The following is a 21,722-nucleotide window of genomic DNA, read 5'->3' as shown; positions in this document are numbered from 1 at the left end:
ATTGGGCTGAGGCTGGAATTTAGCGAGTTTGAAATAAAAGTATTTAATGGACGTGTATATATATATATTATGCCATTTCTGACACATTTTTTTATAAGTAGTCTTGTCTATCCAATGGTACGATCATCGAGTGTTCTTTTATTTCACTTATTGGATTGAAAACATATGAATCAGTTTCATGTCTTTTTTCTATCAGCAATAAAGCTCCTATTTTTTCCTATTATTTTTTTAAAGGCTTTTATTTATAGCGTAAACAGACGGGATCTCACCTATTTCAGCAAAGTCTTCTCATTTCCACATTTTTATACCCTCTGTGTTAGTTCACGCAAAACCTAAAGGATTAGTTCACTTCCAGAATAAAATTTCCTGATAATTTACTCACTCCCATGCCATGTCATCCAAGATGTTCATGTTTTTCTTTCTTAGATCGAAAAGAAATTAAGGTTTTTGAGAAAAACATTCCAGGATTTTTCTCCATATAGTGGACTTCAATGGGGATTGACAGGGTTTAAGGTCCAAATTGCCGTTTCAGTAGATCTTCAAAGGGCTCTACGTGATTCCAGCAGAGGAATAAGGGTCTTATCTAGTGAAACAATCTGTCATTTTCTAAAAAAAAGGAACAAAAAATTATATACTTTTATATACTAACCACAAATGCTCATCTTGCACTAGCTCGACCTCACGCTTTACGAAATGAAATAGGCGGAAGTACTGACCCAGTGTTTACAAAGCGAGCATGTAAAAAATTCAAACACCCTTTACAAAAAAGGTAAAACAATGTTGGATGAGTTTTTCACCCTTCCCTACCTTTTTGAACCAAAGTACACAGACGAAGAACTAACCGCTAGTGCAAGACAAGCATTGAATATTAAATTAGTGAAAAAGTGAAAGAGATTGACTTTGGGCAGTATACAAATTGTAAAAAAATAATTCTTAAAACCTAAAATGAAGTACTAAAGAGGCAAAAAAAAAAAAAGGCATGAAATCAAGTTTTTAATCTATTCGGGTGTCCCCAATGTTTGAAAATCAATTTAAAACAAATCAGATCATATATTCATATAATATTTAACTTGTCATCCTGGGCTTAACAACATTTTCTAAAAATTAAGTACTACTTTTGAAACACTAAAAAAATTATACTTAACAAATATCCAAACTTTAAACATTAAATTGTGTCTTTCACTATATTATATTACTGCTGCAAGTATGGTTGACTATCTATCTATATTTAGTCATAAGACGTTTACGTTCCTTTGTCAACATCACCAGTAAACATTAAATTATCCTATTGATGTATGGCTTGTCAAACTAAGAAACAAATATAGGTTATACTGCAATTTTCACATTTATTAGCCATCTCCAAATCTTTCATTTTCCTGTTTCATGCTTTTGTCCGGCTGGTCCAGAATCTGCCGTTCTCCATCGATGACTGGACTGAACTCCAAAACACCTCCTGCCTGCAGCAGCATGTGCCACTGCTGCACCCGTGAAGGACACATGGTTGACAGGTACACCTGCCACTCGTTCTGCCCCGCCTCCCTGTCACCCTTCACTTCCTCTAACGTGCACCTCACCTGCAGGTAACGGTCCAGCACAGAGAGGAGAAGCTCAGGTGCCAGCGCTTCACTGTCCCGAGTGCCTTCACATTCAGACTCAAAGGAGACCATGACCCTGCACAGGCCCTGACCATCTGCTCTTTTCTGCAGAATCTGGGTGAGAAACGCAGCAGTGTCATGCAGGAGGGCCGCCACGTGGGCTACGGGGCTCAGGGCGTCCTGTAGCGGTCCAACTCGTGATCCAAGCAAATAATGATCCAGACTGTCCACGATAATCAGAGAGGGGGGAGACGCGGCATCGGACGCCAGCTCGTGGAGGGACGCGACATCCTCAACCAGCTCCTCCAAAGTCTTCACATACACAAACTTGACATTCTGTGAATGAACATGGATGAAAACTAGAATTAGGCGATTTTTATTCCGAATATTTTATATATAACACTGGACCACAAGACCAGTCATAAGTTGCATGGGTATATTTGCCAACAATATGAGTCAAAATGATCAATTTTTCTTTTAAGCCCAAAATCTTTAGGATATTAAGTAAAGATTATGTTCCATGAAGATATTTTGTAAATTTCCTACCGTAAATATTTCCAAACTTAATTTTTTATTAGTAATATGCATTGCTAAGAACTTAATTTGGACAACTTAAAAGGCGATTTTCTCAATATTTAGATTTTTTCAGATTCCAGATTTTCAAATAGTTGTATCTCGGGCCATATATTGTCCTATCCTAACAAACCATACATCAATGGAAAGAATCTTTAGATTTTGCTCTCTATGGAATAATATTTCATTTATTTTTTAAATGGCTCATGTATTATGATCAAAGAAATGTAAGCAGGTGTCAACATACAAAATTGGGGTAAGGTGCAGGACAAAAAAGTTACAAATAATAAACATAAATAAAAAAATAATTAAAAAAGAGAGAGAGATAGAGAGAAGAATATACAACTCAAAAAATTTTTATTTTCCAAACAACATAACAGTCTTCATCAGGCACCTGACTGCTTGATATGTTGTGCAGTTTGGAAAATAATCTTTGCCGCTATAATTTCAGTGTGTGGACATTATTTTTTTCTTGTTTATCATACAGTATGATATCATGAGAATATGGAGTGCATTCTTGACCAAAAATACACAATTTTGTGATGCTGATATTTATATGTGACCCTGGACCACAAAACTAGTCATAAGGGTCCATTTTAAATAAGCTTTCCAATTGATGTATGCTTTGTTAGGATAGAACAATATTTGATCGAGATACAATTATTTGAAAATCTGGGTGCAAAAAAATCTAAATATTGAGAAAATTGTCTTTAAAACTGTCCAAATGAAGTTCTTAGCAATGCATATTACTAGTCAAAAATTACGTTTTGCTATATTTACGGTAAGACAGTTACAAAATATCTTCATGAAACATGATCCTTACTTAATATCCTAACAATTTTGGCATAAAATACCCATACTATGTAATTTTTGCTATTGCTACAAATATGCCTGTGCTACTTAAGACTGGTTTTGCGGTCCAAGGTTACATATGGCCAAAAAGTAAAATGAAATTTTGATGCATATAAGTATCACTTGTCACTCAGTATCTCCCAATACCATAACTTTCAATCAGAAGACATTTTTTAGCAAGTTTTTAATATGTTGATCATTTTGAGGCCTTAGAAATGAATGTATCAAATATTATACAATATCTTGTATTGCATGTATTCTTTATCAATTATCTTGTTCATTAAACAAAGCATTATTATTACCTTCAGACTCTCTAGTTTTAATCCAGGTATTGAAGCCCTCAAAGACACCGGTAGAGACTGAAAGGGGGTTTGTGTGAAAAACAGCACTTTAAGCCCCAGATCTGTGGCAGCTGTTACAGCTGCCAGAAATAACACAGATCTACTGATATTTACATCCCCAAGCACCAGTGTGTTTCCTTCTACGTGAGAGGAAAATGTTACATCACTAGTTACTGTTCCTGATGCGAACCGTCTGAAAACGACTCCTAAAATATCAGCCATGACAATCTGCGTTCAAATTACTGCATTTTGAATGCAATTTTAATGTAAGTATGACTTGTCTACAGCTACTGTACTACATGCTTTTTCTCCCGCGAACGTCTCGTCGTACTACCTACTGTTGGAACGACGCATCTGATTGGCTAGCGTAAAAGAGTGCTCGCTGTTGATTGGTTAAATCAAAAATCGGTTTAAATTCATATTAAATTATACTCGTTTTAAATAGCTAAAAATAATTTTAGCGTAAATTACACGCAATAAACGTTTTAAAAATATATATCTGAAGTTAAAAAATATCTCAAATAAAACACGGAATAAAATAAATAAATAAAAAAATCCACTTCCTTTAAGGCTACAACGGCACTTCCCTTTAAGACAAAACATAACAACTCAACAGCTGATACGAAACATGGCGGCGGTAAACACAGACTCCAAAGCCACCGGAGAGCAAATCAAAGCCATTTTACGCCGCTGCAGGGGTCGACCGAGGCTGACAGACGCGGACCGGGCTCAGCGGCGGCTCGAGTCGCGGAAGAAGTACGATGTGCGGCGGGTTTATCTGGGAGAAGCGCACCAGGTCTGGAGCGAGCTGCGCCGGCGGACGAGCCTGAGCGACGCGGGGCTCGCCGAGTATTTAATCCTGCTCAATTCTGCATATGGAGAAAAATACCAGCAGAAATACGGCAAGTATGTATTCGGACATGATGAACGCCATATCTGATCATGCATCACTTCAAATCAGTGTGCGGTATGTTGCATAACTGCAGTGCATACATGCTTGCATACACACGAGGACTGTTGTGTGCACAAATAGTCCTGTTTGATACAACAAAATACGATTTCCTTTTATATCTTTCAAGTGTTCTTTGGTAACTGATGCTGTTATTGTTTAGGGTCTACCTTATTGGTTTATTACTGTATTACTGTATTTCTGTATGTTTGCATGTAGAAAGTACCAAGCATTATCATGTTAGTGTCATGTGTGTGTTTTTTTTAATATTTTTAATTTTTTTTTTGTTTAGGAAAGATACTGTACTATATATACTACCAGTCAAAAGTTTTTGAACAGTAAGATTTTTATTGTTTTTAAGTCTCTTCTGCTCACCAAGCCTGCATTTATTTAATCAAAAATACAGCAAAAGCAGTAACATTGTGAAATATTTTTACTATTTAAAATAGCTGCATTCTATTTTAATATATTTTAAAATGTAATTTATTCCTGTGATGAAAGCTGAATTTTCAGCATCATTACTCCAGTCTTCAGTGTCACATGATCCTTCAGAAATCATTTTAATATGCTGATTTGCTGTTCAAGAAACCTTTTATCATTATTATTATTATCAATATTTAAAACAGTTTTTTTCAGGATTCTTTGATGAATAGAAAGATCCAAAGAAATGTGGAAATTAATACTTTTATTGAACAAAATTCAATGCTTTAAATTCAAAAGTGATGATAAAGACATTTATAATGTTACAAAAGATTTTTCCATTTCAACTTTCTATTCATCAGAGGAACCTGAAAAAATTCTACTCCGCTGTTTTCAACATAATAATAATAATAATATTTGTATTTTTTTAAATCAGAATATTAGAATGATTTCTGAAGGATCATGTGACTGGAGTAATGATGCTAAAAATTCAGCTTTGAAATCACAGGAATAAATTACATTTTTAAATATATTCAAATAGAAAACTATTTCAAAATGTTACTGTTTTTACTGTACTTTAGGTCAAATAAATGCAGGCTTGGTGAGCAGAAGAGACTCCTTTAAAAACATGAAATATCTTACTGTTCAAAAATTTTTGACTGGTAGTATATATAGGATGTGATGGTAATAATGCATCCCACAATGTAATGTGCTTGACTTGACTTTTCCACATTTCCACTGTAATGAGTAAACTCAGTTTAGGCTAAAATAATGTTTTCCCAAACCCATCTGACGACTTCTGTAGAATGCAAAAGAGATATTTAGCAGAGAGCACAAGCTATTTTTAATACAGTGAAAGTGAGAACCAGAGAGGGCTTGGGTCTTTAGTCAGTTTTATGTAGCTTTTCTTTTTAACAAAAGATGTAACATCTCTTGTGTTGCGATGGACAGGAGGAAAACGCTTTCCAAACAATGCAGCAGTCACAAGAAAGGTGAGTAATATTTGTATTTGAATAATTTAACCTAATTAATTTTCCAAAATAGTGTTTCCTAAGCCTCTCTTGGAATATACATTACTGTTGAAAAAGTTTGGGGTTGGTAATATGTTTTTGAAAGGTCTCTTGTGTTTAGTAAGACTGCATTTATTTGATCAAAATTTAAAAATTATTTTTTTTAAATGTTTCTATTTAAATATATTTTAAAATACAATTTATTCCTGTGATGAAAAGCTGAATTTTCAGCATCATGGGATCCTTCAGAAATCTGTTCTAATATGCTGATTTGCTGCTCTTATTATTATGAAATTTAAAAACAATTGTTAACGACAATCTTTTTGCAGGGAAGAAGGTGTCTGCCACCAGCTTGCAGACTGTGGTGAGCTGGTATCAAGGTCACTGTCAGTCGTGCCAGCATGAGCCTGAGCTGCGGGCGGTTGAGCCCACTGTGGGTTTATCTACATCTGCGCTGTGGCAATGTGTGGCAGGTCATTCGTTTGTGCAGTACCTGCCCTGGCCTGCAGGAGGCGAGTCCGAGTCAGACATGGAGGACAGTGTTATAGAGAAAGATGAGGAGGAGAGGCCTCCGGAGAAGAAAGCTTCTGTCAATGAGAGTATCATTACCAAAAGGAGGAGACTGCAAAACCACGAGCAACTGCAGGGTATGAAAATCTTACGCTATGTTCATGTCTTTTAGTTTTTTTGTCAGCCGAAAACCCTTAGATGTAAATTATATTCATCAATAAATTAACGGCATGTTTGCATTTTCACATATCTCTGTTGTAATCCTTAACTAAAACTGAAACCATAAAATAAATAAATAAATAAGTACTTGAAATAAAATATGTTCATTAAAATTAAAATAAAAAACTTTTTAAAGCTAGTTTTCAAGTGCAATATTTCTCATTTTTGTTCAAAGGTGAAGTGCTAAAATAAAACTATAAATAAAAATAAACAACAAGTAATAAATACTATATACTCTAGATCAGGGGTGCTCAACCCTGTTCCTGGAGATCTACCTTCCTGCAGAGTTCAGCTCCAACCCTAATCAAACACACTAATTAGGATCTGAAAGAGCACTTGATAATTACAGACAGGTGTGTTTGATCAGGGTTGGATCTAAACTCTGCAGGGAGGTAGATCTCCAGGAACAGGGTTGGGCACCCCTGCTCTAGATGCTGTACATTTTATACATACTATTTAAAAAAAACACACAAAAAACCAAAAATGAAAAAACAAAAACTTTAACTAAAATAGAATGTGAAATTAGAAAATTTAAAAGTAAAAAAATTAAAAATAAATAATCTAAAATTATAAAAGCAAAAATAAACAAATAAACAAAAGTAATAAATGCTATATACTCTAGATACTGTACATTTTATACATACTATTTATATATTATACATTTAAATAAACTAATAAAAAATTATGTAAAAAAAAAACAAATGAAAACAAGCTTTAAAATAAAGTGAGAAATTAGAAAATATAAAAGTTCATTATAATTAAAAATACTAACGAAAACTATAATATTTCAATGATTCTCAAATGCAAGTAAACATAAAATATTTCATCTTTTTTGCATCTTTTTGTTTTCACTGCATTTCCTCAATTGTAGTTGTATATATTTTTTAATATGATTTATATGAACATTTGTTTAATCTGTATTAGTTTTGTTATTAATGTTTATATATTATTTTTACTCTAATTATAAAAAAATTATGAGACCAAAATTACTGTTATAAATTGTTTTAAATTGCTCACTTTAACGTTTTATTTCTATTTTTTTGTGTGCAGCTCTCTTTATTTATTTCAGTTTTAAATTCCATTCATTATTTGTATGATTTCATTTATTTTTAGTTTTTAATCAACTTACAAACACAAATTTTCTTGTCAAATTTGATTTAACATGCAACAATCTTCTTAATCTTACAGACACAATCAATGACTTAGAAGGCGAAGATCATCCTTCCCATGTGGAGCATCAGATGACATGCACATCCCTCAGTGATCTTCCCGGATCCCCTGCGGCCCACAGCAGTCCTCCCGCTTCGGAGCGCTGTCTGAGCAGCCAGACCGAGTGGGAAATGGAAGTGCTCATGGGCCGAGAATCCCAGGCCGCATTGGGCGAGTCCGATGGAAAAGCCTCGAGTCAGGACGCGGCGAGAGAGACCGACCCTGTCAGGGAGCAGACAGACGCTTCGAGAACTTTAGAGAAGGCAGATGGTGGAGGCGGCTTGGCAGAGAGTTACGAATGCGTAGTTGTCACAGCACCCTTGACGAACAGGCAGGAGAGGGAAGATGGAGCTAATTGTGCTAGAGAAGGCGAGGTGGAGGGCGTCCCGTCATTAGCGGCCGCCCCAGCGCAGGGTCAACTGTTTGAGAGTCAGGACCTGCAGACGGTAATGGGTGGATGTGAGCTGCCAGACCAGCGCTCCACACTGGAAGGATCTCAGGTTGGTCAAAGAGGTCACAAAAGACCCATAAGGAGGTCGTAAGATGACTTAAAGGAGATGTTCACTTCCAGAACAAAAATGTACAGATAATTTACTCACCCCCTTGTCATCCAAGTTGTTTGTGTCTGTCTTTCTTCAGTTGTAAGGAATTATGTTTTTTGTCACATGTATGCATGCACATCACAGAGCTAGACAAGGTGAGTATTTAAGGTTAAAAAGTATGTAAAATGTCTTTTTATTTTTTTTTAAATAACCGATCATTTCGCTACATAAGACCCTTCTTCTTTGGTTGGGATCGTTTACAGCCCTTTGAAACTGCATTTAAACTGCATTTTGGAAGTTTAAACTTGGGGGCACCATAGAAGTCTATGATATGGAGAAAAATCCTGAAATGTTTTCCTCAAAAAACATAATTTCTTTACAACTGAAGAAAGAAAGACATGAACGTCTTGGATGACAAGGAGGTGGGTACATTATCTGTACATTTTTGTTCTGGAAGTGAACTTCTCCTTTAAAATGATTTAATGCTGCATCTCAAAGCGCTTTACATAAACAAATAAAATTAAAATTCACCATATAAAAATGACTAAAAGAAGCAAAAAAGGAAACATGCACTTAAAACACTTAAAATAAAATAATATAAAATTTATATGAAAATTCAAGTAAATGCAACACTAAAGAAACGAGTTTTAAGGTGAGATTTTAAAATATTAAGATATTTTACTTGCCTTATTTTTATAGGCGAAGATTTGTTTAAAATTATTATAATATAAATAATTAATATAAAGTAAAGTATTAATAATAATAAAAATTATAGTTAAAACTAAGTCCTAATAGTAAAATGAAATGAATACCATTTAAAAAAAAAAACACTTTTTTTTATACTTGAAATAAAACAAAAATGAACTGAAATAATAAAGTATCAAAAAACTTTATTTTTTCAGCTACGTTTCAGCAACATTTATTATTTTCATTTAGTTTAAAATAACTACAACTAAATAAACTAAAACTAATAAATAAAAATTAATAAAAACTGTATATACATTTAAAAAAAAATCATAATAACAAAAACACACCACAAAATTACTAAAATTAAAATAAAATCTAAATGTAAATATTACCAAAAACTATAACTGTTTATCAGTTGTGCTAAAATAACACTAGTGTAAACATTAAAGAACATTTGGTTATTGAAACTTTTGGATTTTTCATTCTGGGTGTATTTTTTTTTATTTAATTATTTTAAATCTTATTATAAATATAAGTTTTATAATATTTGTATAAATATTTGAATATTTACTTAATTTAAATTGCCACTCAGTTTCTGCGAAATACTGCTGCAAATATCATACTATATTTTACTGTTTTTACTGTTTACTGTTTACTATTTCTGCTGTATTCTAGAATTTCACCCTGAAGATCTAAAGAAATGGTAAAGTTATTTTGAAGAAGTTATTTAAATTTATAAAAGTATTAATACATCGTTTTAATACGTGTTGTAGTTGTAATTTCCTATTTGATTTTTTACGTGCAGTTGGACTAAAAATGCTAAATAAATTTACATTTCTGAGTTGAGTGCTAAAGTTTAAAAAAATTGCACAATGTGCTTTTTCACATACTAGCATTAGACAGTATAGAGTGTATGCTGAGCAGTATGCATTAAAGTGTATGATACTGCTCAATTATGAACACAGCTCTTGTTAAATAATTGAGAAACCTGTCATCGTAAAGCTGTTTTACTGTTAAGGTGTTTCATTGTGAGGCACGCAAGTTCCTTATTGCTTCCATTGCTTGACATGTAAATAAGTCCCCTATAGATAAACCACAGAACGAGAGTGTCCAGGTGACCGTTGTCAAAGCACATCGGCTGCATTTGACCGTCGCCGAGTCCATTTGCATGTCTGGTGTATCCATTTTATACTTCCCGTAAGAGTGGGTGCAGCCATCTGTAAATTTTATGGGTTTGGCTTCCTTTCTCATCCACCTCCAGCTATTTTTAGCTCTACAAAGCAGCTTGTTTTGCGGTTTGATATTGCAATTTGGTGTGTCTTACCATGTTATTTTAATGTTTTATCTTAATTATGAACACACTGGTTTGCAGTGCAGTTTTATCATTTACTGCACGTTGTTAATCTTGTTATTTTCCCACTGATATTATTTAAATATGTTTAACAAAATTGCATTTCTCATATTTTCAATTTATTAAGCTTTCATTACATTTATCAAATGTATACGTTATAAAAAAGGTTATACAACTTAAAAGAATTGCAATACATTGTGTTCTAAACCAAAATTAATTTAGTTTCTAGGGGTTATCAAACTTCAAAAAGCACCGTAAAATACAATCAAAATAATTGTAAAAATTGTATTAGAAGATAAAATGAACCTTGATTTGCAGTTTATCCTTTCCAATTTACATAAATGTACAATGTAAAATTTAGAATTTTGTTCTTTTCTTTCTCTTGCTGCAGTTTTAGTTTAGTTTTCCAGTGTTTAGCTTTTATTTCAGTTTTAGTGCTTTATGGCTGTCAGTGTTAAAGGAGAAGTCCACTTCCGGAACAACAATTTACAAATAATTTACTCACCCCCTTGTCATCCAAGATGTTTATGTCTTTCTGTCTTCAGTCGTAAAGAAATTATGTTTTTTGAGGAAAGCATTTCAGGATTTTTCTTCATATAATGGACTTCAGTTTTGCCCCCGATTTTGAACTTCCAAAATGTAGTTTAAATGCAGCTTCAAAAGGCTCTAAACGATCCCAGCCGAGGAAGAAGGGTCTCATCTAGCAAAACGATCTGTCATTTTTATCAAAAAATAAAAATTTGTATACTCTTTAAGCACAAAAGCTCGTGTAGCACAGGCTCTCGGATGTGCGTCCATGGGTCGTTCTTGAATGATTCGTTCATTTTGAATGAATCTTTAATGTGACTCGCAAAGAACAAGTCGTCTCGGGGAGTGATTCGTTCAGTCGCGCATGTGCAACATCCTATTAGGTTCTGTACTGGAATTAGTTCACCTGTTTCGAATCTTTGGGTTTTTTGAGTTGTTCGTTCATCTTATGGGGCTGTCACGAGATGCTGATTTTGCTAAAATTAACAAAATGACTCGTTCATTTTGCTGAACGAGACTCAAAGGTCCGAGTCGGTAAAATGATCCGAACTTCCCATCACTACTACGAATGAGTTCAAGTTCATCATCTGTTTACTCCGGCTCAAAAAGGTAGAGTATGGTGAAAAACTCTATCTTATTTTCTCCTACAACTTCAGAATCGTCCGACATCGTTGTACCTTTTTGTTTGTAAACAGCGTTTGACTTACTTGCACTTTCTTAGTCTTTGCGCGTTCGCTTTGTACCTTTCGCTTTTGTGACCTTTCGACATGATTCAATAGTACATGAACATGCATCCCAGAACCTGTGCTACGTGAGCTTTTGTGCTTAAAAAAGTATACACATTTTTATTTTCTGAAAAAAAAAAAAAAAAAAAAAAGACAGATCTTTTGGCTAGAAAAGACCCTTCTGGGATCGTTTAGAGTCATTTGAAGCTGCATTTAAACTACATTTTGGAAGTTCAAAATCGGGGGGCACAATTGAAGTCCATTATATGAAGAAAAATCCTGAAATGTTTTCCTCAAAAACCATAATTTCTTTACAACTGAAGAAAGAAAGACATGAACATCTTGGATGACAAGGGGGTGAGTAAATTATTTGTGACTTGTTGTTCTGGAAGTGGACTTCTCCTTTAATGTGTTAAATATGTTTAACAGAATTGCATTTCTCTGCTGACATGTACAATTTGCTGAGCCTTCAAATCTATAAAATGTTTTAAAAACGTGTGCATAGGTTTTATGGGTGGTCAAACTGCAAAAAGCACCATAAAAATCCATAAAACACAAGACTCCATGTGACTTGAATAAGCTTAAAAGTGATACATTTGATCTGTTTGTCTCACTGCTGTCATGTGACTTCCAAAAAAAAAAAAAGACTTTGTACATAAGTTTTATGGACTGTTTTTATGATACTTCTATGGTACTTTTTTGTGTCTTTTTTTTGGTACTGGACCACCACTGATTGTTCAGGATATTTTATTTTTGTGTTCAGCAGAGAAAAAAAAAGTCGTTTTGCACAGAATTTTTAATCCTAATCTTTGATCATTTCTGAACTCTTTGAATTATCTAATTACTTCTGTTTTCCCCGTAGCTGATCATAATTACAGGTCCCAGTTACGAGGCTCTGACGTCTGAAGGCATTCAGCTGAACGTGGGTGGCGGTGATGTTGAGGAGGTCACATGTACGCTGATCGGGGACGTGTCGTATAATCAGATGTGTCAGTCGGGAGCGAGCTCACGTCCCAGCGCCGGTGCGAGTTTCCCTAAGTTCACGCTCATCAACGGCCACTGTTGACCTGTTCTGTTTCAACTCTTAAACCTGATTCATAAATCAATCATAATGTGTGCTTTGAAACAATTTAACCACTGTTAACTACTTCCTTATGAGCTTAGTGTCAGTTTAACCAGTTTCGGTAATATGAGCTATTTTAAGGATATTGGTCTTTGAAATAGTGATGTCCTGAAGACCTTCTGTTGATGTTTAATGATTCCAGATCTGGCTGAGAAGCGGTTATTGGATCCCAGTGAAGAAACACACTGTTCGAAAGAGCTTCAGCTCAGTAGGTCAGTCAATGTGGACCTATAGTTTTTCACAGTAGCCACAGCCACACATGAAACCTCTGTGTGCATATGTGTATGTATATTTAGAATTAACACGTTTATTTTCAGCAAGGATGTTTTAAACTGATCAAAAGTGACAGGAAAGACATTTATAATGTTGTGAAAGATTTTTATTTCAAATAAATGCTGTTCTTTTGAACTTTATATTCATCAAAGAATGCTAAAAAAATAAAATGTATCATGATTTCCACAAAAAAAAGCAGCAATAACTGTTTTCAGCATAAAATGTTTCTTGAACAGCAGATCAGTATATTAAAATGATTTCTGAAGGATCATGTGACACTGAAGACTGGAGTAATGATTTACAAATTACATTTCACAATATATTCACATAGAAAAGAGATATTTTGAAATGTTATAATATTTTACAATATTACTGTTTTTACTGAACAAATAAATGCGGTGACTTATTTCAAAAACTGTAAAAAATCAGTAGTTTATATTGACTCATTCTCTGACATCAGACTTAAGATTTCCGAGTGTCCTGATTTTGTACACACCTTAACCTTTAACTGTTACGCCTTTTCACATGCCTGATTTTCCAGCAATTACACAACTCTTTATGATGGAAAATTACGAGAAATGATTTGTCAGATTTCTGTCGTTTTATTGAGATGGGTTGGGTTCTTCCGTGACCTAAAAAATATTGAAATTAATAAACACTTCTGGTCAAACATTTGAAATAATGAAGACGTTTTAATGTATTTGAAGTTCAGCAGGAACTTATGTTCACCAAGACTGTTTGTTTGATCAAAAATGCAGTAAAAACAGTAATATTGTGAAAAATTATTCTGATTTTAAAATAGCTGTTTTCTATTTGAATATATTTTAAGATGTAATTTATTCATGTGATGAAATGCTGAATTTTCAGCATAATTTCTCCAGTCTTCAGGGTCACATGATCCTTCAGAAATTGTTCTAATATGCTGATTTGCTGTTTCTTATCATCAGTGTTAGAAACAGTTGTGCTGCTTCATATTCAGTGTTGGGCATGTTACTTTAAAAAAATAATTAGTTATAGCTACTAGTTACTCACAAATAGTAACTGAGTTACATCATTATAAAAGTAACTAATTACCGGGGGAAAGTAACTATTGTGTTACTTTAAAAAAAAAAAAAAAATGTTCAAATTTGAATTTGAAATTTAAATGAAGTGAATGAAATGTTTAGTTTACTCACCAGCTATATAAAGCTTAATGGCACAGTTTTGTAAATATCTGAATGTACACTTAGCATCAGACAGTCAAGCATTATATGACATTATGATAATTTAGCGTTAGAACTTTAAAATAACCATGTAACCATGGACTGGTGGTGGTGCTTAAGATTTTCTATAATTAAAAATAATACTGAAAAGATAACAAAACTACTACGAATTCTACTACTGATAACAATATAAAACACACTATGAATTAATGAGCTGCTGGGTTAATGCATATTAATCACGTTGTCTGCGTTCATTTGAACTGATTTGCTAAAATCAAAGCAGGGGCGTTTTAGTTCTTAAAAGCTGAAGATTTCCAAAGGAACTCCATTGTTTTGTCAGGAAAATACAGCAAAGAATATTGTTTACATGTAGCGTGTCAATTCTGCATGGCATATAAGACTCTTGCTCTGTGTGTTTCTTTGCGTGTGTGTAAGACAAAGCAACACAAGAGTTTACGGTTCGTCAAAAAAAGATTAAGAGGAACTGAAAAATAAAATTATAAATAATAGTATAATAAATTATAGTAATGCCACATTTTATTGTCAGTAACAGTAATTCATTTGATTACTCGTTACTGAAAAAAAATAATGCAGATAGTAACGCTGTTTATTTATAACGCTGTTCTTCCCATCACTGTTCATATTGCTGTGGAAAACATTGATATGTTTTTTGTTTTTTTTTTTCATTAATTGTTGAAGCTAGTTTTATAGAGTCTTAAAGGAGAAGTTCACTTCCAGAACAACAATTTACAGATAATGTACTCACCCCCTTGTTATCCAAGATGTTCATGTCTTTCTTTTTTCAGTTATAAAGAAATTATTTTTTGAGGAAAACTGTTAAATAATACAGTTCAGGATTTTTCTCCATATAATGGACTGATATGGTGCCCTGAATTTGAACTTCCAAAATGTAGTTTGAATGCAGCTTCAGACGATCCCAAATGTGGTTGTAAATGATCCCAGCCGAGGAAGAAGGGTCTTATCTAGCGTAAAGATCGGTTATTGTCATAAAAGTAATACAATTGTATGTCGAAAAACTCAGACCATATTTTCTTTCTCAACTTCAAAGTCGTCCCATATCGCTGTTTTATCTTTTTTGTTAAGGGTGTTTGATCTTCTTTGCATGTTCACTTTGCAAAGACTGGGTCGGTACTTCTGCAGCGATGTAGGATGATTTTTAAATGATTTTTGAAGTTAAAAGAGAGAAAATGCGGTCTGAGTTTTTCGACATACCCTAACTGTCTTGAACCAGAATACGCAGAGTTCAGGGCGAGTAAGTCAAGACGAGCGTTTGAGATTAAAAAGTATTTAAATTGTTTTTTTTTTTTTGAAGCCACATTTAAACTGCATTTTGGAAGTTCAAAATCGGGGCAGAACAGATATTGAGCGAAATCCATGCTGAAAAAACTTCTTTAGTGGCTGCAGTGTCATGACAAGCGTTTGCATGTTTCCATCCTGTCAGGATGTCATCTAGAGTTTCTTTTCTCTGCCGTTTCTAAGCTCTTTCAGTAGCTGTGGTCTACCAAAAGCCTCAAAGGCATCAAGGCTGAAGTGGAGAGAACAAAGACGCAGGTCTTTAGAAAGTTTTCTTCATCATCTTCCCATTCTTTGCTCCTCCTCTTATCGCTAGAAAAGCAGTGAAGACTTACAACGCTTCTTGTTGCCCTTCAACTGAAATTACAACTAAAATCTATACAATGTGGCATCATATCAGTCTTTTATTTTCCGAGTTGTGTTGTGGTAAAAATAACAACAGGTAGCGGCAGTAGCTCACCGAGTGCAACCATTGCACGTCATCAAAATAATGGCACCCCCCTATAGTCCAAAACATGTATAAAACAATGTGGATTTTTTTAAATGATGTAAATCATTATAAATCATCATAAATCTTTCATGGGTTTTCTACTACATCAGTATAAGACATTATATTAAGCATACAAGTCTTTAATACCCAGGGTTCCCTTTCAAAACCTCACGATGTTTCACAGTGTCATGCCAACTCTATTTGGTCTCCGTTGAGTGGTGTGTGTTTGTCTGTCAGGTCTAAGCGGAGCCGACGGGGTCCAGTAATCGAGGCGGATGGCATGCTGAAGATGTTCCACTGTCCGTATGAAGGCTGTAGTCAGGTGTATGTGGCCATTAGCAGTTTCCAGGTGAGCTCATGTGTGCCATGCATGTCTAATGAGGCTGCGGCCAGAGAATCCCTGAGAGCACAAACCAATGCCACAACACAAACGGTTAAATATAGAAGCTGGAAAATGATATGCTGTGAAAGGCATTGACGTAAAACTGACCGGCCAGATGCTTTGTCCATTTTATTGTTCAAGTCAAAGGAAATCTTCTCATGCCTCTTAAGTGTTTGGTGCACCTTAGTAACAGGAAATAAAATTTCCCCTCAAACAGAGTGGGTTAAATATTGTAAACATTAGAATGGAAATCTGCTAAATATTTATAGACTTGGTTAATTTTTGCTTATGAGATTAATCGCATTGATAGCGCTGACCTGCATCACGTCGAATGAAATGCAGTGATTTTGAGGTGCTGATTGCACATTACAGTACGCTTTTTGTCTTTGCCTTAAACACTAGAGAACTGCCACAATGACATGATTTCTGATTAACATTTTTGTTCAATTCTCAGCCGACTTTCACATGTATGAATGATTCGGAAGACATTATTTAAAACTTATTGCTTTATTTTTGTCCATAACTAATTAAATTAGCACATTAAATCAACATTCCTAATAAATAAATAATTAAATACTCATTAAATATTCATTAAAAGTCATCAGATTAGCTAATATTGAACTGTTTTGCAATACAGCAGGTTTTTTTTTTGTCAGTGCAGCACTGATGATGAGTGCATAAGTAATTACAAATATGGGTCAGCTGTTTTTTTGAGACATTTTGTAACTTGTATTCAAGAAATTAGGTTAAAGTGGTATTTTAATAAAAGATCTCGTAGAGCTCATTTTGTGCCGTTAGCAAAAGTCGTAAAGTACAGACAAAAATCAGATTGTCTGCTTCTGGTTATGAGTGGATTTTTATGATTTACGTTGAACAGAATCATGTGAACCTGGTGCACAGGAAGGGACGCACCAAAGTCTGTCCTCATCCGGGCTGCGGGAAGAAGTTTTATCTGTCCAACCATCTTCATCGGCACATGATCATACACTCAGGTACTGACGTAAGATATTACACATGCTTGTGCCAGTGTTATTTTAGTATCAGAGTTGTAATGTTATAGTTTTTAACATTATTTATTTATTTATTTATTTATTTATTTATTTATTTTTTCAGTTTTTATATTTTCTCTTTTCATTTTTGAATTGATTTAAAATAGTTTTTTATTTTAATATGTTTTGCCGTTTTAAATTATTATTATTATTATTATTATTATTATTATTATTTTAATATACCTGTATATATAATGTTATACGTTTTTATTTGTTACTTTTAGTTAGGTTTTTTGTTTGTTTGTTTTGGTTTTTTTAATTCTTTTTTTGTTGTTATTTTATTGGTGCAGGTTTAGATTTGTTGTAGTTTTTCAGTGTTGTCTAGTTTTAATTTTTCAGTATTTAGTTTTTATTTTAGTGTTTTATGGCTGCCAAAGTTAATTTTTAACTGATATCATATAAATATTTTCCAGCTTTTAAATAGTTTCCAGCATTGCATTACACCACAGCCATAGTGGCTTTTACAATTTAATGAAGGCAGGTTACAATATGTTATACTTTTACAATATACTGTCTTCCTAAAACCAAAATTAATTTATTTATTTTATTCATTATCACTAGTTTATCTGTATGGGTTTTTTTTGTTTTGTTTTTTTTTGTTCAGTTTTTGAAAATGTGTTTCAAATGTGGAAAAATGTTTCAAGACCTTTACAAAAATGGTTTTATTTTAATTTTCATGAATGACTGACATATTAAAATTGACATGCACACATGTTATTAATCATAATACAAGTTATAATATAAGAAGAGTTTAAGTGTTACTTAAATTGCTTAATTTTTTTTTTTTAATCTACTAATATATATTTTTATCTAATTCATTTTCATTTGTTCAGTTTATTTTCAGTTTTTTATTTATGTTTAAAAATCTTTCAAGGCATTTACAATAATGTGTTCATTTTTGTTTTAATTAATGATAATAACACTGGATTGCACACATTATCACTCATAAAGTTATAATATACACTAGTAGTCAAAAATTTTTGAACAGTAAGATTTTTAATGTTTTTTTAGAGACTGCTCACTAAGCCTGCATTTATTTGATCTAAAGTACAGCAAAACAGCACAATTTTGAAATATTTGTACTATTTAAAATGACTGATTTCTATTTTAATATATTTTAAAATGTAATTTATTCCTGTGATTTCAAAGTTGAATTTTTAGCATCATTACTCCAGTCACATGATCCTTCTGAAATAATTCTAATATTCTGATTTGCTGCTCAAAAAAACATTTATTATTATTATGTTGAAAACAGCTAGTAACAGTAACAGAGTAGAATTTTTTTTTTTCAGGTTTCATTGATGAATAGAAAGTTCAGAAGAACAGCATTTATCTGAAATAGAAGTCTTATTTAACATTATAAATGTCTTTTGACTTGTGATCAATTTAAAGCATCCTTGCTAAATAAAAGTATTCAGTTCTACAATTTCTTTTCCCTAAAAAAATTATACGGACTCCAAGCTTTTGAATGGTATAGTGTATAATGTTACAAAAGCTTTTTATTTAAGATAAATGATTTTTGGATCTTTCTGTTCATTAAAGAATCCTGAACAATGTACTCAACTCTTGAACAGCAAATCAGCATATTAGAATGATTTCTGAAGGATCATGTGACACTGAAGACTGGAGTAATGATGCTGAAAATTTAGCTGTGATCACAGGAATAAATTACATTTTAAAATGTATTCTAATAGAAAGCAGTTATTTTAAATAGTAAAAATATTTTACTGTTTTTGCTGTGATTTGGATCAAATAAATGCAGCCTTGGTTAGCAGAAGAAAATTAAAAATCTTACGGTTCAAATACTTTTGACTTGTAGAGTAAAAAGTAATATAATATAATATAATATAATATATATAAGTTATTTTTTTGTTTTTAATCAACTAATTCTGTTTACCAATCAGAACAACTGTTTTTACATTCTTTCACGCAGGTGTGCGAGACTTTATCTGTGAAACATGTGGAAAGTCCTTCAAACGCAAGAATCACTTAGAGGTGCACAGACGAACACACACGGGAGAAACGCCATTACAGTGAGTTTAATGAAAGGACCACGATTCATATAAGTACATCTGCCATATTTAAGAAATGTCACTTCATAAGTGTTTTTCTTGTACCTGCCCTTGTAGATGTGAGATATGTGGGTATCAGTGTCGACAGCGAGCGTCACTCAACTGGCACATGAGGAAACACACATCTGAAGCACATTTCAATTACACGTGCGAACACTGCGGCAAACGCTTTGAGAAACTCGACAGCGTCAAGTTCCACAAACTCAAGAGCCATCCAGACAAACAGCCCACCTGAACGACACTTAAAAAAGACAGTCATGAGTATGTGAAAAGATTTAAAGGAATAGTTTACCCAAAAATGAAAATTACCCCATGATTTACTCACCCTCAAGCCATCTTAGGTGTATGTGACTTTCTTCTTTCAGATGAATACAATCAGAGTTATGTTAAAAAATGTCCTGCTTCTTCCAAGCTTTATAATGGCAGTGAATGGCTGTTGATATTCAATAGTCCAATAAAATGCATCCATCCATCATAAAAAGTGCTCCACATAGCTCCGGTGGGTTAATAAAGTCCTTCTGAAGCAAAACGATGCGTTTTTGTAAGAAAAATATCCAGATTTAAAACTTTATAAACCTTTACCTCATGTCATAAATTAACATGTGTACAACAGTTAGCAGAAGCTGGAGTTTATGCTTTAAAAAGTTTTAAGTATGAATATTTTTCTTACACAAATGCATTGGTTCACTTCAGAAGGTCTTTATTAACCCCCCCGGGGCTGTGTGGAGTACTTTTTATGATGGATGGATGGACTTTATTGGACCTCAACACCCATTCACTGCCATTATAAAGCTTGGAAGAGCCAGGGCATTTTTTAATATAACTCCAATTGTATTTGTCTACAAAAGGTAATGTACACCTAGGATGGCTTGAGGGTAAATCATGGGGTCATTTTCATTTTTGGGTGCACTATCCCTTTAAGGCTGTGTTTCTTTAGCAGTAATTGCATTTTGTGCACTTTTAGGTGTATTTTTATGAAGAAAAAAATCTTTTTGTACAAATCAAGATGTGGTATTGACCTAAAATATGCTTGATAGATACTCAAAAGAACATGCAAAAACACAGAGACATCCATCAAGATAATCAAAACGGTTTATTTTGTTGTCTGTCTATAGTGTGTTTTTAGTTCATTCCTGTGCTGGACACAGAAAAACAAAACTGTACTTCTGCTGACACTGTATGAACAAACGTTAATGTTTACACCAGATTTTTCTTAATCCAAGCTCTTAATCTTATGATCCAAATCAGGGTGATATAATTAACATATGTCTGCTGTACCTTGCAGAAACACATACTGCTTCATTAAAACTTCAATTTATTTACATTGCCTTGTCCAATCCACGTTTTTAAAAACTTCTGTTTCTTGTGTGTAGCCTGAAATATTTCTAGCCCACTTATTGTATTTATTATTCGTAACTTAAGCTACAGTGCAGCTGTGCACTTACCCCATACTTAAATTGTAAGTATGTAACTATCAACACGTTTCTACAAAACATATCCATTTATATCAGTCCTTCACTATCCAAGATACAAATGAGTTTGTTTCTTCATCAGAACAGTTTTAGAGAAGTTCAGCATTACATCACTTGCTCACACAATGGATCCTCTGAAGTGAATGGGTGCGGTCAGAATGAGAGTCCAAACAGCTGATTAAAAACGTCAAGTCCGTCTCCCGTTGTCCTCTCGCATCAACATCCACCAACATATTTGTTTAGAACTGTTTTGGACTGTTTTTGCTTGTAAATGGGTGCATATTTCTGTCCTGATTTAGACGTGATGACCTTTTTGACTTGAGGAAGCAGTATAATGGATTTTGGACTTGTATATTAGCCTGAAGCAATGGTTTGAAGTGTCTTAATGATGGATGTTTATTACAAACATTCAGCTTTTGGCTTCACAAGATGTTAACTGATGCACTTTTGGATTATTGTGGTGTTTTTATTACACTCATTCTGACGGCACCCATTCACTGCAGGGGGATCCATTGATGAGTAGTCAAGATGATGTAGTCAAGAAACAAACTCATCTACATCTTGGACTGCACTGTAAAAAATAATTTGTTGATTCAACTTAAAATATTTTTTGTTTAGTCAACTTAAATATCTAAGTTGTCCCTTAGTACAACTTAACATTTCAAGTTGACTTAACCTATTTGAGTTGACTGAACTTAATATTTTCTAGGCAGCAGGGAAACATTATTTTAAGTTGTCTCAACAAATTGTGTTTTTTTGTTTGTTTGTTTGTTTTTACAGTGTGATGGTGATGTTCAGCAAATTAAATATTTTGACTCAACTGTTCCTTTAAAT

General features: G+C 33.5%; 2 protein-coding genes across 2 annotated transcripts; one reads left to right on the top strand and one right to left on the bottom strand.

The window, feature by feature from the left end:
* Window positions 1-989: 989 nt before the first annotated feature.
* On the bottom strand, window positions 990-3,702 carry swsap1 (SWIM-type zinc finger 7 associated protein 1). Its single transcript, XM_051104885.1, has 2 exons — window positions 3,323-3,702; window positions 990-1,931 (listed from the first exon to the last, which is right to left on the bottom strand). The coding sequence occupies exons 1-2, from the start codon at window positions 3,581-3,583 to the stop codon at window positions 1,350-1,352; spliced, it is 843 nt and encodes a 280-aa protein (XP_050960842.1). The 5' UTR covers window positions 3,584-3,702; the 3' UTR covers window positions 990-1,349.
* Window positions 3,703-3,786: 84 nt separating this feature from the next.
* znf653 (zinc finger protein 653) lies at window positions 3,787-19,791 on the top strand. The gene is made up of 10 exons (XM_051106904.1): window positions 3,787-4,267; window positions 5,682-5,722; window positions 6,070-6,387; window positions 7,658-8,178; window positions 12,374-12,533; window positions 12,777-12,846; window positions 16,151-16,262; window positions 17,173-17,287; window positions 19,278-19,377; window positions 19,474-19,791. Exons 1-10 carry the CDS (start codon window positions 3,990-3,992, stop codon window positions 19,649-19,651), a joined length of 1,893 nt encoding a protein of 630 aa, XP_050962861.1. The 5' UTR covers window positions 3,787-3,989; the 3' UTR covers window positions 19,652-19,791.
* The last annotated feature ends 1,931 nt before the right edge of the window (window positions 19,792-21,722 follow it).

This window comes from Labeo rohita, chromosome 3 (genome assembly GCF_022985175.1).
Source record: "Labeo rohita strain BAU-BD-2019 chromosome 3, IGBB_LRoh.1.0, whole genome shotgun sequence".
Classification (NCBI taxonomy): Eukaryota; Metazoa; Chordata; class Actinopteri; order Cypriniformes; family Cyprinidae; genus Labeo; species Labeo rohita.
The sequence above is the reverse complement of the archived record's forward strand: the minus strand, read 5'-3'. Positions and strand labels throughout refer to the sequence as shown.